Source organism: Alosa pseudoharengus, unplaced genomic scaffold (genome assembly GCF_046254945.1).
Source record: "Alosa pseudoharengus isolate Yale_2024_CS ecotype anadromous, Long Island Sound unplaced genomic scaffold, YU_APseudo_1.1 YU_APseudo_1.1_scf_20, whole genome shotgun sequence".
Lineage (NCBI taxonomy): Eukaryota > Metazoa > Chordata > Actinopteri > Clupeiformes > Clupeidae > Alosa > Alosa pseudoharengus.
The window spans coordinates 1,088,405-1,108,009 of NW_027468664.1; the positions used below are offsets into that span (position 1 = coordinate 1,088,405).

At 39.8% G+C, this 19,605-nt stretch overlaps 1 protein-coding gene across 1 annotated transcript in view; it reads left to right on the plus strand.

The window, feature by feature from the left end:
* The first annotated feature begins 1,026 nt into the window (after positions 1-1,026).
* ccdc146 (coiled-coil domain containing 146) overlaps positions 1,027-19,605 on the plus strand; it is a 98,602-nt gene continuing 80,023 nt past the window's right edge. Inside the window, exons 1-2 of the mRNA XM_076297461.1 lie at positions 1,027-1,179; positions 13,577-13,600. Coding sequence (XP_076153576.1) covers positions 1,027-1,179; positions 13,577-13,600 — 177 coding nt within the window. The remainder of the gene's footprint in view (positions 1,180-13,576; positions 13,601-19,605) is intronic.

A 19,605-nucleotide genomic window follows, 5' to 3' on the forward strand; every position in this document is an offset into this window, starting at 1 on the left:
ATATTTTGAATTCATAAACTTTATATATTTTGTTAGTATTTTATGATCTGCATAATTACTTATAGCTGAAAATATTCAGTAATTTGAATACATATTGATTTTTAAACTATTGCACTTGTCTTTAATGACATTACAGTGGTGATATGTAGATATAATTGAGTGCCTGTCACTTTGAGAAAAAACGTGAAAGTAATTAGCTTTCATTCTCAATTCCATAGCCTAGGTAGGTTACCGTGGCATTGTGTGTTGTCCCATTGACTTTTTCCTTGGTCATGTTTAACGGGCTATGTGCTTATATCTTACCCTACCATAACTTGGAGTTCGCTATTTCTGTTATTTTGATCCAATGAGTGAGACCTAGAAAGTGCTCAAAATAAAACTTTACGGTATTCTCTTGATAACGTTAGTGAAATGGATTTAATGTGAACGTGCACATAAAAAGACGCAGAGTGGCTACATAATACAGTGCACGTTTTGCAGTGATGTTCCGCCTTTTAAAAGCAGGTGTAGCCTAATCCGAATCGGGGTTAAATCCATCAATTAGACAAACAGAATCAGTAGGGTACAAGTTTTGTAGCCTACCAGGGCTATGTCAAAAGCAGGCAACATTAGGGAGGGGAGAGCGCGTTCAAAGTCATCAGCAATAATGTCATCGAAGCCGAGAATCTCCTCAAAATCATACCTTCCGAAATCTCCTCGCTATCAAAGTCCTCCATGCTTGCTCGAAGAAATTTCAAAACAATGTCACGAGGAACATGACGACACTCCCTCGTGTCTATTCTGATGCATTTCATTGGCCCAGAGGCCGACAATTGGTGCAAAAAAAAACCTTATACGCGGAAATTGACGTATACGCTTTCCTGGCCTCAATGGTAGAATTACGCAACAGCGCTCCCGGCTTTAATGGTAGAAATGCGCCAATGCTTTCCCGGCCTAAATGGGTTAGCACTATAAAGCGCTCCAGCAGTTCACTCTGAGCATTCTTCAATTGCATGAGCTCATTGAAAGCTTCTGTGGAAGATTTCCATGTCTCCCATGCAGTTTGATGTCATTGGTATCAAGGACCAGCAGATCTTGGCTCTCTTCAAGAAATGGGTTCCCCATCTCCTCAATCACTGTTATGAGGGACCTAACATGCTTCCTGTGCTGCTCAATGCTGGTGATGGTTTTCAGGTTGTGGTGACCTTCCATTTTCAAATTCAATAATTATTCTGGCAATTTCAGGGCCGGGCCAAGCCACCATCCAGCGTCGCAGTGCCCCGGGATTCTCTGTTAGTCTAACTGGTCCACCAGATCCTTTGATGAGTGCATTGTTCTGTTCATGACACTGGTCTATTACAATGGCTGAGAACTTGTTGCATGTCTTATGCACAACGAACCTCCCAGCATGGAATTCTTTCAGGATTGCTGGGTGCTTCTTTGAAATGTTTGTAGCCATGGTGGTCTGTGTTGAGCTTGGTGTTTGATGTTTGCTCCATCGAAGATCATAGACATCAATGCAAAAAGTGATGGTGGGACAGAATAATTCTGACTACTGGGATGGAATGAGTCGTCAAAGTGAAACATAGAATCAAAAATCTCTTTGTGCACCACTTGTGCTGCTCTCACCAAATGCATAGCATCACTGTCATGATCATGGTCACAGGCCTTCATGAGAGCATCTCTGATATCCTCTTGAATGTTAGAAGTGTTTCTCTCACCTGTGCATGAGCCCTTAAGTCTGGTTATACTGTACATCTTGCCTAGATCTATATGTCTGTTATAACTTTATAAATTAGGCGAATTTCCAATATTAATGAACAGTGCTTAATACATTGATAAAATGTGCAATAGTACTGCCTCATGTGCTATTACTACTATGTCTTACTATAGGTAACCTTGCGTCTTTTTATATGTATTATTATTTGCCATTCTAACTTACAAATAGTTTTTTTATATAGTTAATGATCAGAAAAATAACTTCATTTAATTTGCCAAACTATAGGTCTAAAGGTGAAAAGGTGTATGTGATTAGAATGTTGCCAGTTAACCCTTAGAACCCGATTGACGCAAAGTGCGTCAAAAAACACACCCTTTCTTCTCTGTTACATTGCTCCGGAACGGTTCATCGCAGCGAGATGAAACCTTTATTGCACGATAGAGCAGAAGTGGGGCTTTCCAACGAGACTACACACTTGTCTGTACGATCAAGTATGAAAATTAAAAAAAATCATGAAATTAAATCAAATTGCATCATATTTACAGTCTATACTTCTCTGCATTCACCTGCACACACATTACTCTAGTTTGAATTACTCGCGAACCCGTGATCGCATCGATATGGCAAGCATATCAGATGAAAGAGGGGGCACAGGGCTATCCATTGGTACCATGTTTATCGATCCTTCTGGCTTATAAAACCAGACGAAGTGACTGCAAAATAATAACGTCATGTACACAAACCAACCTGCACACTCATTACTCTCGTTTGAATTACTCGCGGACCCGTGATCGCATAGATATGCCACGCATGTCAGATGAAAGAGGAGACTCAGAGCTATCATTTGATACCAAGTACATCCTTCTGGGTTATAAAACAGACGAAGTGACAGCAAAATAATAACTTCATATAGCTGGACTTACCCCACGTTTTTGTCTGTTCTTGTGGCAAAGCATGTTTATAATCCAATGCTATCATGTGTTTCTCTATGGCAAAGCATGTTCATATTCCGGTTTTGAGATCCTAGCAAATTCCTGCATGGCATCCAATTCAAGGCTCACATTGCATCCCAATTTGTTCAACAAATAAACACCTTTTTTGCCTTTACTTTGTTCATGGCAATGCAGTAAAGAGTTGAGAATTATTATGACTGCATACACACAGGCACGCAGGCTAACACGCAACCTCGGGTCAAGTCAGGTCAGATCAGTTCGTGTCACAGATATGGAGCGCAGAAAGGTCATTTTTCATCACTAAATAAAAAATGGCATTTATTTCCGTAAATCACACAGCAAATATTTCTGTAAATTGCTCAGCCCCAGAGTATCCCTCCAACATGGCAATTATATTGCCCGATTCAGGACAGTCTTCCCTACACACACATGAAATGCATGTAGAGCTGTGAGCTTGCAGTGGTGAGATACATGTCGAAATATAAGAGTTTTTATAATACACTTTTTATATTTTAATTCTTTAAAAATCAAAATAAAATCAATGCTAGTATTAATACATGAAATGATGGCAGATCTGAATAGCCTAAACTCTCCTGAAAAAAACAATATATAATATATGTGTGTGGCACTTACAATGACCAGAATAAATCCTTATGAATAAAGGTAGTGAAAATGCCTTAAAAACAGCTTAGGGTTCTAAGGGTTAAAGGTTCCATTTGAAACTGTCATAATGAACTCAAGCAACCAGTTTGAATGGCAGTTAATGTAAGTTCTAGATCTTCACAGTAGAATTCTGGAATGACTTGTACAAATATTTTACTCCTAAAAGATGTGCATATTATACAGCAAATATCTAGCCCCAGAGGTCAGATCTCAAGTGGCTCCACGTCTGAAAATAAACTTCAAGGTGTGTAGAGACACTGAACAAAATGTCATGCTTTAGTCATAAAATGCACAATACTTGTCATTATATGAGCTTAACCGCTCCACTATTTATATGTTATACACACACACACACCACCAACACACCATCTACCAGATAGAGTGGTGAGCACACACACACACACACACACACACACCATCTACCAGATAGTGGTGAGCACACACACACACACACACACACACACCATCTACCAGATAGAGTGGTGAGCACACACACACACACACACACACACCATCTACCAGATAGAGTGGTGAGCACACACACACACACACACACACCCCACCAACACACCATCTACCAGATAGAGTGGTGAGCACACACACACACACACACACACACACACACACACACCACCAACACACCATCTACCAGATAGAGTGGTGAGCACACTGGTGCACTGGTGGTGGTGGTGTGTGTGTGTGTGTGTGTGTGTGTGTGTGTGTGTGTAAGGTGCAGTGTGTGTGTGAGTGAGCTGTATCCTTGGTAGCTTAAGGTTTGTGTGTGTGTAAGGTGCAGTGTGTGTGGGTGTGTGTGAGCTGTGTCCTTGGTAGCTAAAGGTTTGAGTGTGTGTAAGGTACAGTTCTATTCCACTCCAGGTAATTTATGTGTTATGTATACGTTATTTATGTGTTATGTATACGTTATTTATGTGTTATGTATACGTTATTTATGTGTTATGTATACGTTATTTATGTGTTATTTATACGTCAGTCATTTGTTATTTATATGTTATTTACGTGTTATTTATGCATGATTTATGTACGGGATAACGGCCGCCGAGGTGTCCTGTTAATACGGAATTAATGGACGAGGGCGAGAGGCAAAGAACTCCTCGACGCGCAGCGTATAACAGGACACATCGAACGCCGTTATCCCGCTTATTACCCGGCAAAGGACTCCCCAATGCAATAGTCATGCAATAGTCATGCCTTCATAGCACTACAGGCAATAGTCATGCCTTCATAGCACTACAGGCAATAGTCATGCCTTCATAGCACTACAGGCAATAGTCATGCCTTCATAGCACTATATGCAATAGTCATGCCTTCATAACACTACAGGCAATAGTCATGCCTTCATAGCACTACAGGCAATAGTCATGCCTTCATAGCACTATATGCAATAGTCATGCCTTCATAGCACTACAGGCAATAGTCATGCCTTCATAGCACTACAGGCAATAGTCATGCCTTCATAGCACTATATGCAATAGTCATGCCTTCATAGCACTACAGGCAATAGTCATGCCTTCATAGCACTATATGCAATAGTCCTGCCTTCATAGCACTACAGGCAATAGTCATGCCTTCATAGCACTATATGCAATAGTCATGCCTTCATAGCACTACAGGCAATAGTCCTGCCTTCATAGCACTATATGCAATAGTCATGCCTTCATAGCACTACAGGCAATAGTCATGCCTTCATAGCACTACAGGCAATAGTCATGCCTTCATAGCACTATATGCAATAGTCATGCCTTCATAGCACTACAGGCAATAGTCATGCCTTCATAGCACTATATGCAATAGTCATGCCTTCATAGCACTACAGGCAATAGTCATGACTTCATAGCACGCAAAGGAAATACGCGGTTCCGTTTAAAAAGCAGCTCACTAGTTCAGCTTGTACAACTTTCGTGGGCCCTATAACAGCGATCGCATGGACAGTTAGCTTGTTTACAGTTGATTCCATTGTTGCGAAGCCTGCCTCCAGGCTCAACCGTCGTCCTACTATGGTTGTTATAGTTACCATTCATAAGCATTGATATGGAACGGTGATTAAACTTTTTTTTACCAAATCTACTTCATAGGTGTCCTGTTATTCAGAATTAATAGCCACCCCACCAGCCAATCAGAAAAGAGTATTTCTTTTCTCTGTGTTATTAATGCATGATTTATGTGTTATTTATACGTTATTTATACATAATTCATGTAGTGTTAATTTTGTCACCTATTTTTAATTTAGTCTTAGTCTTAGTCTTGTGACAAAATGTCCTTTTTAGTCTTTGTCATATTTAGTCATTCAAATATAATTTTTGTTAGTCAAGTTTTAGTCGACTAAAAGTCTCATCATTTTAGTCTAGTTTTAGTCAAAAGAAAACTAAAGGTATCTTAGTCTTAGTTTTAGTCAAAACATTTTAAGTCAAGTCAGTTTTATTTGTATAGCGCATTTAACGTGCACAGAGTGCAACCCAAAGCGCTCCACATAAGACATTGTCATTGACACATAGACTAACAAAGACAATAGCGGACGGAGTGGCGTAGTCGCCAGCGTACCCGTGACGCCAAGACATACAAGACAGACAACAAACAAATTAATCAATAAAATAAATAAAAATTAAAAATAAAATTAGTCCAATTTCCAACCGGCTGAATGTCCAAGGGCAATGATGACTCGCGTGAAACTCCACAACTGTGTCTCCACAACCGATGCATGCAACGCCCGTGTTATCTCCAGACTGCCCGTTCTTTACGCTCACTGGCAGTCTGGAGATAACATGATTTTAGTCTTCTTTTTTTATAACAAATTATTTCTGATTACCATTTTGAGTCAAATAGTGTTTTACACATCTCAATTTTCCAACAATATTGTGTGTCCACAGTTATAATTAAGTGTGCTTGCAAAGCAGCACACTTATTGTTCTTCTTAAGTTTTCTTATTATTATTAGTGGGTTTGATCCAGCAAGACCACTATTGTTCTTCTTAAGTTTACTTTATTTATTAGTGGGTTTGATCCAGCAAGACCACTATTGTTCTTCTTAAGTTTACTTTATTTATTAGTGGGTTTGATCCAGCAAGACCACAGCATGGCTGAAAGCCATGCTGTGGGCTTGCGGAGCAAGCCCACTATTGTTCTTCTTAAGTTTACTTATTAGTGGGTTTGATCCAGCAAGCCCACAGCATGGCAAGCACAGCTTTGCCATGCTGCCCACTATTGTTCTTCTTAAGTTTTCTTATTATATCTTCTTTTTCACCCACTTTTTGGCCGAACTACTGCTCCTAGACCGTTTGAGCTATCGACGCGGTTCGAACTCCAAAAATTCAGGCCCGAACCGGTGTAACTTGCTTGTTGATTTTGTGTCGCTGGCACTTGTCGTTTTCGCGGTATTCCCGTTTTTCGGCGTTTTTGGGCCCCATTGAAATGAATGGCGGAATGTTCAAGGATTCTAATTCGATTGTGACATCACAGCTCTAATTGCTTAAGCTTGCACCTGGAAGAGTTCTAAGCCACCTGGCAGAGCTCTAATGGGCTGGGCTGGGCTGTCTGTGTATATGAAGGTGTGTGCATGTAACTTTTGACCCGTATGTCCGATTTTCATAAATGAGGTACCGTCGGAATCCTTGGATGAAGCCCAGTTCAATGCCTTGCCAGCACCAGTTCTAAAGGTAATGTAAAAAAAGATGGCAGAGCGCGAAGCGCTCTGCCATCTTTTTTTTAAAGCCAATCCATGTTGATACAGGTCATTAAAAAAAAAAATATATATATATAAAAATATATATATATTTTCCAAATCCATTCAGCCCAGTTCAGTGCCTTGCTTATGCCCTGCTAGCTCCACTCAAACCTAGTCATGTGTACAGTTGTATAGATTTTAACATTGAGAAACTCACAATTGTACAGATATTGAGCACATCCACGCATCATTACTATTCATGTTAAGTTACTCAACATTGCCCGGCAAGAAGTCCACAATCAATTCAATTGTCTTGCCACGATCTGTGGAGCTTACAGACAACGTTAAATTACTAAAGGTTCTGTATGCTATTTAAAGCCGACCTAACGATGAGTCCCTTCTAGACGGTGTGTTGCAATGCATTCTGGGTGCTGTGCTGTGATTCGACGGCTCGTCACCTGACCCACCAAACAACAACTCTCTGGGATGTGGCAAATATCGCGTAAAAACCTTGTTGCCGGAACAACAGGGAAAAGGCAACAGGATAGCAGCACGAAAGATACACAGGATACACACGGAATTTTGATGGACGTCCTTATCAGTCTATGGTCTAACTTATAAACGTGTCGGGTCAACGTCAACGATAAGTAAGTTAGGCTAACGTAAACGTTAGCTATTTGCTGTTGTCATATGCTAGTGCTATATGCTTTAGGCTACGTGATGGCCATTTATCACACTAATTTTAGGTACTACTTTTACGAGGTCTGTAGTTCCGTCAAAATGTATCATATCGTTGAACAGACTACAAGGTTATCTTCCTTAGACTTCGTAGATGTAGTTACTACAATTTGGAAGCGAATTTCGAAGTGTAAATATGGTTTTAGTGTGTAAACAGACCAACCGCGATTTTGCAAGGAAGTTAATGGAACCTTTTATGTAGGGCTTCTAGGCTACTTTCACGAAGTCTGTAGTTCTGTGAAAATGTATCTTATCTATGAACAGACTACATGATTATCTTCCTTAGACTTTGTAGATGTAGTTATTACAGTTTGGAAGCGAAATTCGAAGTGCAAATATGGTTTAAATGTGTAAACAAGACGCCTGATGTTTAATATATGTTAATGAATGGGCACAGTATTATTGTGTACAGTAATGGGCTATCAGTAGTATGTAAACAGTTCATGTGTTATGTGATTTACATAAACTAACAACAGAAATGTTAAAAGCTGGTATTGTGTTTCCTGAATTCTTACATTCAGGCATTCAAATGAAATGTAATTAAATAGCATATCAATCATGCAACAATGCAAAAACAATGAAACTAGTGTAGGCCTAATTATATTTTACATTAGTAAAGCAGTACTCTGATGTGCATGCTTTCACAAACTTTTGTAAACAATCTTAGCACTTTAAACATTGACTGTTTTGAAGTGCATGTAGGCAATATAGTATAAAAATAATAATTGTGATATCATTACAATTTGATAGGGGTTGGGAGGAGGGGGTGGGTTCATGTAGGTGGGCCCTATGACCCCAAAGTATGCCTTGACTGGGCCTCAGGTCAAAGAAGTTTGAGAAATGCTGATGTAGACAACAAAGCAGCAAGGAGGCGTCGTGTGATCATTTAAACAAGTTTTATGACGAGGTCGATGAGGGTGGGAAAAATCGTACATTTCTGTGCAAACTTTGCCCGCACTTCAGTCACATTGTCTTTTAAGAAAATGCAGTCCTTTTTTCGGTTCCAGCAGCCAACAACCTCAGAACTGACCCTTCAGGCCTCTCAGGAGGCGCTGGCCTTTAACCGCAGCCAGAAGAGAGTCAGCAGAAATTTGATTGCCTTTAAAAAATCTGACTTCTTAAAAAATCTTAAACTGGCTGCATTACGTGATTATTTCTGAGATTCTGATACGTTTTTAACCATGACCTATACACAGTTCTGGTTTGAAAATGTATCTCTTAAAATAATCACTTTATGCAGTCAGCTTAAGATGGCTTACTAGCAACTAACTAATTACCCTAGCAACAACCTAGAAACCACCCCTGTAATGTCAACCTAGCGACCACCATAGCAACCAGCATAGCAACCATGTTATTTATGCGTTTTAGCTTATTGGATGTTGCGTTAATGCAGACAACTTTTGATCCGTGTGCCCGATTTTCATAAATGAGGTACCGTTGGAATCCTTGGATGAGGCCGAGTTCCGTGCCACTGATCAAACCCACTCTTGCAGTTCCTCGGAACCGCAATTCTAGTTATTATATCTTCCTATTCACCCACTTTTTGGCCGAACTACTGCTCCTAGACCGTTTGAGCTATCGACGCGGTTCGAACTCCAAAAATTCAGGCCCGAACCGGTGTAACTTGCTTGTTAATTTCGTGTCGCTGGCCCTTGTCGTTTTCGCGGTATTCCCGTTTTTCTGCGTTTTTTGGGCCCATTGAAATGAATGGCGGAATGTTCAGAATTCAAAATTCAGGCCCGAACCGGTGTAACTTGCTTGTTGATTTCGTGTCGCTGGCCCTTGTCGTTTTCGCGGTATTCCCGTTTTTCTGCGTTTTTTGGGCCCATTGAAATGAATGGCGGAATGTTCAGAATTCAAATTTCGATTGTGACATCACAGCTCTAATTGCTTAAGCTTGCACCTGGAAGAGTTCTAAGCCACCTGGCAGAGCTATAATGGGCTGGGCTGGGCTGTCTGTGTATATGAAGGTGTGTGCATGTAACTTTTGACCCGTATGTCCGATTTTCATAAATGAGGTACCGTTGGAATCCTTGGATGAGGCCGAGTTCCATGCCCCTGATCAAACCCACTCTTGCAGTTCCTCGGAACCGCAATTCTAGTTTATTTATTATTCCTTTTCACCCACTTTTTGGCCGAACTACTGCTCCTAGACCGTTTGAGCTATCAACGCGGTTCGAACTCCAAAAATTCAGGCCCGAACCGGTGTAACTTGCTTGTTAATTTCGTGTCGCTGGCCCTTGTCGTTTTCGCGGTATTCCCATTTTTCTGCGTTTTTTGGGCCCATTGAAATGAATGGCGGAATGTTCAGAATTCAAATTTCGATTGTGACATCACAGCTCTAATTGCTTAAGCTTGCACCTGGAAGAGTTCTAAGCCACCTGGCAGAGCTCTAATGGGCTGGGCTGGGCTGTCTGTGTATATGAAGGTGTGTTCATGTAACTTTTGACCCGTATGTCCGATTTTCATAAATGAGGTACCGTTGGAATCCTTGGATGAGGCCGAGTTCCATGCTCCTGATCAAACCCACTCTTGCAGTTCCTCGGATCCGCAATTCTAGTTAATATTATTATTATTCCCGTCTCCCTAATTTTTTCCAGCTCCTGTGCCTAGGCCCTTTGAGACACAGACACCGTTCCAACTTTAAAACGTCCGGGCAGTACCGGTGTAACTTGCTCGAGAAGATGACGTCAAGTGGGCGTGTTTTGTATATGAACTGGGGACTCCAGTGTGAGGGTGTATAAGCTAAAAAAAAAAAAGAAATATTCCAAAAGTTTCTATCATTTGGCAGAGCACCCACAGGTATTTGGTAACTCTCCCCATTCACCTTTACAACATTCACCTTCTATCACAACGCCTTCCGAGTATGCTCGAGCAATGCCTCTGGGTATCCACAATGTCTCCGGGCAACCTTGCCCAATCATGAAATCCTTGCTCTGCCATGGGATAGTATAGACTTACGAACTGAAATAGCAAGGAGAACGGTAGCTATATATAGCTTACATAATAGAGTTGTTTTCACATTGACGGTATTCAAATAAAATTTTTCATTATTGTTACATATCATGATGGGAGAGTATTATTAAAAATGTTACAAGTATGCAAATGCATATGTTTACGGGCATTTAGGTTTTACTGTGTTGTTTTGTTGTAAAGACATGCAAGGCATTCTGGGCCATGTAATAGACAAACAGTGGTCGGCAGCGTTAACTTGACTTGATAATATGAATAGGTGTTTCTGTAAACCTAGGGACAATAAACAGCTATCTCTGTTACAAAAACGAGCTGGTAATCGCTCATTGAAGAGGGAACTATGATAAAAAGAATTTTTTCCTCAAAGCATGGATTTGACGACAGTACAAGCAGGAAATACCTTGAAAAGACTCTCCGTTTATTTGATGTTGCCATAGCAACGCAGCCTTCAGAGCAAAGATTCTAGAAGAGCTTCAGGGAGACACTTTTGAGTTCGTGGCCAAGTACCTAAAATATCGGTTTCCATGTGTATGTGCTGGATGGCGTGCTTCCTTTATGAAAGTAAGTGTTTTATAGAGTTACAGACATAATGAGTCATGTTGTAGTGGTCAACATAAATGTGCCCCTTCTGTTATTAGAATGCTAAGCGGAGATTTAAAATCATTCATTTCTTGTGTGGCTAGAAGCTAGCTAGCTATGTCAGGGAGGAGATGTTGCTGTAACGTTAACGTTATGAGATTTATGTTGCTTGATATGCTTGTACTGGTAACTTCGTCACTCGTAACTTTAGGACTCCTATTTTTTTTTTACTAAGAGTAATTCAGGAAGCATTTTAGCCCTAAGTAGCGCCTGAGTCTGTGACAGCTTAAGCGAGGATTCCTAATAAGACCGATTCACAAACAATGTTTTGTGGTGGCATTTCACGTCGCGATGTTTTGAAATGCGTCTAACAATCACGAGGGAACAATTTTGCATTGTAGGCATAATAACTAAGGGATGCAGTAACACCACCAACAACAACCAAAACTAGCCTACTCATTGTTTACATGTACATTAAATGTAACGTTTCATTGTGAATCAAATTAAAAGATTCTCCTCTTTGCAAACGTTGGCATAGGCATATGGTGACAGATTAATTTAATAATGCTGCTGTATGAATCACGGTAAGCACGAATGAAGTGGCCACTTCTTAATGGGACTCACTGTATGGAAGTAGGCTAAGTAAAATAGAGATGTTTAAAATAAGATAAAGTTAGGATATGCCCGCTTGACAACGGCAGAGATAACTGTGGCCTTTGGCCATAGCAACCATCCATTTAGAACGACTGGCCTTCATAGCAACCAAGAATCTTAGCTGTGATTCATGTAGCTACAGTATGCATGCAATGTGATGCAAAGTATAGAAAGGTGATGAAATATACAGAGACAGGTCAAGAAATATAGTGCAATGTAGACAGTAATATACAATTGATTTACAGAAGGTGGTTTAGAGTAATATGAATTAAATATAAATATGTGCAGTGTATTAGCAGTTATCTCATACAATAAGTAGAATAATGCATGTAGATGTAGCAGTAACAGTATAATAGTAGAAATAATAATATAGATATAGGCAGTGTATTAACAGAATATAATAAAACAGAATAATTATGGATATTCAATTTGACAAATATATAACAGAAATGTACATAACATACAGCTATGTGCAGTGTGGAAACAGTGTCATTGTAGTGCAGTAACAACAACTTAAGAGTAGTAAGAATAAGTCTATGTGCAGGATGAATAGTATGAAGATCAGTAGAATAACTATGTATAAATGTAATTACAGTAGGCCTATGTACATTTGTAAATAAATAGAAAACTATGGGTGAGAGGGATAAATTAATTTTATTTAATCGTAAAAGTAAATTGCATTCAATTAAATTGCAATTAAAAATCTTTCCAGTAGGCTTTAATGTCACGCAAAAAGTACAACCAAAGCTGAGCTTGATCAACTACAACGTCTAAAGAACCAGAACTTCAGTGTAGTTTTTTGCTGGGTCCCAGGCCATGTTGGTCTGAGGGGAAATGAGAAAGCGGACAGTGCTGATAAGCAAGTCCTCAATGAAGAAGTCACAGATGTCAAATCCGTGCCCCAGACCTTAAACCTATACTGAACTCTTACATCACAGATAAGTGGCAATCTGAATGGGATTAATGTACCAACATCAAGCAAGGAATGGGAATTTTGGCACGTTTTCATGATCCATTGGGTCGTTATGGGCCACACAAAATACGGTGTTGCTAAAATTACTCCTATTGTGGCTATTAGAGACATGCGTTCATGAGTATTCAGCTACATTTAATGAGTTAAGTAAAATACATTCACACACAAAAAAAAAACATCACTAATGTTGTGGACATTACTTTATTCTGAGATAGATCAATAGGCTCAGAAAAACAATCCTAAACAGACATAAGGTCTTTATAGAGCAAATCCATATAGATTATTTGTCAAATAAACCAGTAAAACAGAATTAGGGGATGGAATATATAACATTCACACTCATAGCTCATATTTTTAAAATAAATCAGTGAAAAAGTATCCTGACAAACAAGCAGCATTTGAATTCCTTAGTCATATTTCATCATTTCAATTCTTCTAGGTTACCTGATAGCCCAGTTTGAGAGGTGCAAGACACGTGACATTATTTATTTTTGCAGCCAGTCACTGCTGTTGTTTTATTTTATTGATTTGATCTTAGTCATAGAAGCTAAATTCAAAGGCAGGCCACAGGTAAAATCCAACGAGCCGCATTCACCCCGCAAGTCAATAGTTGAATAGCCCTCTCCTAGAGCTTTTGCGGTATTGCCACTGCTCCAACACTGAAAGGCACTGTTAGAATGCTTGGATCAAGCCAGGTTCAGCATAGTGTATGCCACTGTCTGCTCATGTTGGTGACCGGACCAGGGCAAGCACACTTTTGCAGTTCCCGCCGGAAATGCAGTCTAGTTACTCATTCTGATTTTTTGTCAGTCAGTACGTTTACATGCACAGGTAAATCAAGCTACAGTTATAGCTCGGCTGGGATTTGACCATAGACTTGACTGGACCACTGTCATGATATTCGTAGACCAGTGTTCCTCAATGTGCGGTCCGGGGACTACTGGTGGTCTGAAAGCTATCCCACGTGGTCCGCGAGCAGACGTGGTAAAATATAATATAGATGAGTTGTTTGCAATATTGAACCAACTTGTATGTAAATCTGCAAGTTCTGCAACACTGTCTATGTAAGATATGCCAGTTTAAATCATACAGTATGAATCCTCTGACACAATAAGCAAAGTGCAAAGACAATAAGCAAGGTGGTTCATGAGTAGGTCTATTGTGTAGACTAATATACTGTTGAAGTAGGTCTATTTTTTTGTTTTGTTAGCTAGGGTTAGTGAAAGGAACCATATGTAAGATTGTGGCCAAAACTGGTACTGCAATCACTTTCAAAATACTGAAGAGCGGTGTATCCCATCCCCCTCCCCCCTGACTCGAGGTTGCCAACCCTGATGGCGAAACACTACTGACTTCGTGATTAGTAGATAGGTGGAGGGTGGCGCATCAGGCCAAAACACAACATGACATGACAAAACACAACATCAACATCAGTTGAGGGCTGCAACTTCACTTTTTAAATGACAATATCCTGTTGTCAGTGATAAAAGTATTTGAAATAAACATGATTTCTTAATGTCTAGTGACATATCAGGGCCATTTTATGATTAATTGAAATATTTTTCTTACATACGGTTCCTTTAAGTCAGGGATGTCAAACTCAGGCCCGCGGCTGCTTATTTGTGGCCCGCGAGGTCATTATTCAATCTGTATTAGAAGTGGCCCGCCGCGTAGTTTATACAGCGCATCCATATCTGAGCTGGCCCGACAGTATTCTCTTCAGCGCATCCGCGTTAGAGCTGGCCCAGCACGCTATTCTATTCAGCGCATGAGCGCAGCCCAGGGCTACGCAGCCCATCAAGTTGCTACATACTGTACAGTGTATCCTACACCGATAACACTTCATATCCCAAAATGCGTTGCATCGTTAATGCCGCCTTTTCTGTTCATAAACAAAACATGTATCCATGCAACTGGCGAAGCGAAAGATTGATAATCGGAGCTTTCAAGGTAGGTGGGAAAACGATTATATGTTCATATTATTCAAGGACAAACCCGTTTGCTTGGTATGTGGATTCACCGTAGCTGTCACTAAAGAGTACAACATAAAACGGCACCACGTTGAACGTGAACTGTCATGACATGAACGTGAACTGTCATGAACTGTTAATAGTTACAATTACAATTTTGATAGTTGTTAAATGTTTTATAGTTCACCTGCAAAAATAGGCCAATATATTTTTTCTATTCAGATATTCCATATATTTTTTCTGTTAGGCTATATTCAGAAATGCCTGCATTCTATTTTTTCTTGTGTGTGTATACAGTTTTAATTCAATAAAAACATTGGTTATTCAATGTTGAGCTTGGCCCGCGACATACTCCCAGTTCTTAATTTTGGCCCCCTGTGAATTTGAGTTTGACACCCCTGCTTTAAGTGGTCCTTTGTCTGAAGACCAGACCAGAGTTTTAATGTTTTACTCCGCCACGCTAGAAGGCGATATGCGCCCAAACGCAACACATTCCCCAAACAAACTCTCCATCTTAGCCATAGCTAACTTGCTAGCGAACTTTACATATTAGCTTACTTTGCATCATCGGTCTAACTAGTTAAATAGTTGACATTACATGATGAACATTTTTGTATGGACATTCTGGGGGATGTTAATTTGTATGAGAGAAGCTTCAACTTCTGGGTATGTAGCATTGTGGCATAAAGCTTAGGTAGTTATTTGCTAACTCTGGCAGAAATCTCCAGTGTTCTTGTTCCATGTAGTTTCGTGCGGCAGCCACAGGGTTGCAGCAACAGCACGTAGACTCGCCTACAGGAAAGCTGTTGAACATAAACTCATTCGGTATATTTTGAAAACGTAACAGCTAGATATTCTGCCTTCTCATTTTGTAGACGAAAATGAAGAGAGATTTTATCTTAGTTTTTATTTCATGCAAAACATTTTAGTCTTGTCTTTTTTCGTCAACAATAATGCATCTTAAGATAGTCTTAGTCAGTGTCTCAGGACATTAATGGCGTCTCGTCATCGTCTCGTCTTAGTCATAAAAAAAAGGTTGTTGACGGACATATTTCCTCTCGTCTTGTCTGACGAAATTAACACTAAATTCATGCATCATTTATGTGTCTGTGTCTGTGATGACTGTTATGGCATCACACTGTTCAGAGGAATTCCGTTCTATCTTGCTTACACTCAGGCTGAACAGCTTACACACCGTCATGTCCGTTTAACATCGATTTAACCTCCCCGTCATATCCAAGTAGCTAATTATCCTCCCCGTCATATCCAAGTAGCTAATTATCCAAGTAGCTAATTATCCTCCCCGTCATATCCAAGTAGCGAATTATCCAAGTAGCTAATTATCCTCCCTGTCATATCCAAGTAGCTAATTATCCTCCCCGTCATATCCAAGTACCTAATTATCCAAGTAGCTAATTATTCTCCCCGTCATATCCAAGTAGCTAATTATCCAAGTAGCTAATTATCCTCCCCGTCATATCCAAGTAGCTAATTATCCTCACCGTCATATCCAGCTAGCTAATTATCCTCTCCGTCATATCCAAGTAGCTAATTATCCAAGTAGCTAATTATCCTCCCCGTCATATCCAAGTAGCTAATTATCCTCCCCGTCATAATAATAATAATAATAATAATAATAAGATTTATTTGTAAAGCACCTTTCATACACAGAATGCAGCTCAAAGTGCTTTACATTTGAAGCATGTAACAAAATAATAGTCAGTCAGTCATTATCAATCACATTTCTTCATTGCTGGGGCCGTTTATGATCCACTCAGCAACATATCAAAAATATAGAAAATGACATGTCATAAGACTGGCAGCCTTAACCCTCTTACCCCCCACAAGCACGCCATATGGCAACTGTGGCAAGGAAAAACTCCCATATTCCAGGAAGAAACCTTGAGCAGAACCTGACTTAATAGGGGGAGCCCATCTGCTTCTGGCTGGCTGCGCCCTCCAATAGCAGCAGATGTAGAATAATCTGAAAAAGTAGTCTACAGGATAAGACGAGTTAACTAAAAGCTTTCCTGTACAGGTATGTTTTCAGATCTTTTTTAAAAATATTTACTGAACTCGCCTGCTTGATGTACAGAGGCAGGGTGTTCCATAGTTTGGGGGCATAATGGATAAAAGCAGCTTCTCCACTTTGTTTGTGGAGCACTTTGGGTACGATTAAAAGATTAGAATTGGATGATCTAAGTTTCCTTTGTGGTTGATAAGATATTAAAAGCTCAGAGATATATGAAGGTGCTGTGCCATTCAGAGCTTTGTAAGTAATTAACATAACCTTAAAATCAATTCTATAGGAAATAGGGAGCCAGTGCAGTTCAGCCAACACAGGGGTGATGTGTTCTCTCTTCTTAGTCTTAGTTAAAAGTCTAGCCGCAGAGTTCTGTATGAGTGCCAATTTCTTTAGATGTCTTTTGGGAAGACCAGTGAAAAGTGCATTGCAGTAGTCTAACCTGCTAGTGATAAAGGCGTGAATGAGTTTTTCTGCATCTTGTTGAGTTAAAAAGGGCCGCACTTTGGCAATGTTTCTCAAGTGGAAATAGGCTGTTTGAGTAACTTTACTGATATAGGGCTTAAAACTTAACTCTGCATCTAAGATGACACCGAGGCTTGTTACTTTTGGTTTGACCTGGTGTGCCAAGTTCCCCAGATTACTAAGAACAATATCTCGCTTTAGTTTTGGTCCCACCAAAAGTACCTCTGTTTTGTCATCATTTAGTTTCAGAAAATTTTTGCTCATCCACTGATTAATGGAGGTTAGGCATGCAGTGAGGGAGCAAAGGCCATCTGGGTTAGTTGGCTCCACAGAAATATACAATTGGGTATCATCTGCGTAGCTATGGAAGTTTACATTATGCTGACTTATGACGTTTCCCAATGGAAGCATATATAGGGAAAATAGCAGGGGACCAAGGCAGCTACCCTGGGCCACACCAAAAGGCAAGTCATGTTTTTCAGATACATGATCTCCTAGACTGATATAAAAATCTCTGCCAGTAATGTAGGTTTGAAACCAGTTTAGAGCATTATCAGAGAGACCCACCCACTTCGCAAGGCGGTGTATTAGGATGCTATGATCAATGGTGTCAAATGCCGCACTCAAATCCAGAAGAATAAGGATTGAGACTTTGTTTGAGTCAGTAGCCAGTCTGAGATCATTGACTATTTTTACTAGAGCCGTTTCTGTGCTGTGATTTGATCTAAAACCTGATTGGAATTTTTCAAGGATACTGTTTTCGTTGAGGAAGGTATTTAACTGATTACAAACAACTTTTTCAAGTACTTTGCTCAGGAACGGTAGATTTGATATAGGCCTGTAGTTGCTCAGATTGGTATGGTAAAGATTTGACTTTTTAAGTAAAGGTTTCACAACAGCGGTTTTAAAAGCAGTTGGAAATATACCTGTTTCTAATGAGGTATTTATTACCTTGAGAATAAAGGGAGCTAAGCTATCATATACTTTTTTGAGGAATCTAGTAGGGATTGGATCTAAAACACATGTTGAGGAGCCGGTTTGAGTTATAATTTTACCAAGCTCAGATTGAGTAATAGTGCTAAAGGACCTTAATTTTGGGGGGCTGTTTTTGGGCTTACTATCAAACATATTACTTGTGTTACCAATAGCCTCCCTTATAGAAATGACTTTTTGAAGAAGTCTGCAAATTCTTCGCATCTTAGAGAGGATGCCTGACTGAGTGTATCAAAAGGTGTTTGATGCAATAGCCTATCAATGGTAGAGAACAACACCCTAGAGTTTCCACTGTTTTCAGCAATTACCTTAGAGAAGTGGTTCCTTCTCTCATTCCGAATAGCTCTATTATAATTTGCTATTTTTTCTTTTAGAATGGCACGGTGAACCTGTAACTTAGTTTTTCTCCATGTTCTCTCAGCCTTTCTACATGATCTTTTTAGATCATGGATATTTTCGTTCATCCAAGGTGTCAGTTTGCTACAGGGACTTTTTTTAGTCTTTAAGGGTGCCACTCTATCAAGCATAGCGCCTAATTCATGATTGAGATGCCTCTACCATTTGATCAATGGGATGATGTAAAATATCTAAATTTATGGAGTCTATAAGAGCTATGAACTGCTGTTCTGCTCTAATGTCCAAGAGTCGCGATTTAATTGCAATTTCGGGATGAATTTTTGGAGTATGTAGTACTATATTAAAAGATACACAATAATGATCAGACATATTTATATCATTTACTGATAAGTCTGTGACTTCTATCCCTCTAGAAATGACTAGATCGAGGGTGTTGCCAAGGTTGTGGGTGGGTCCTGTAACATGCTGCTTTAGCTCTAAACTGTCCAACACATTAAGGAACTTACTGGCTTTAGCATCAGTTGTCTTATTGACATGAATATTAAAGTCGCCATTTACAATTATCCGATCATAGCTAGTGATGATGAGCGACATAAGTTCAGAAAACTGGTCGAGAAAGCCAGCCCATAGTTTAGGAGGGCGGTATAAGGTTAATAGAAGTACAGCTGGGTCAGCCTTCAGAGTGAGGGCAATGTACTCAAAGGAAGCGAATTCACCAAAGTTGACTCTAGTGCAACTATATTTGTTTGAGAGAATGGAGGCAATTCCACCACCTCGTTTGCCTTGTCTAATTGAGTGGAAGAAATTATAATTTGGGGGACAAGTTTCAACAAGAACAGCTTTGCTGTCTGAAGTCAGCCAGGTTTCAACAAGAAACAGAAAATCCA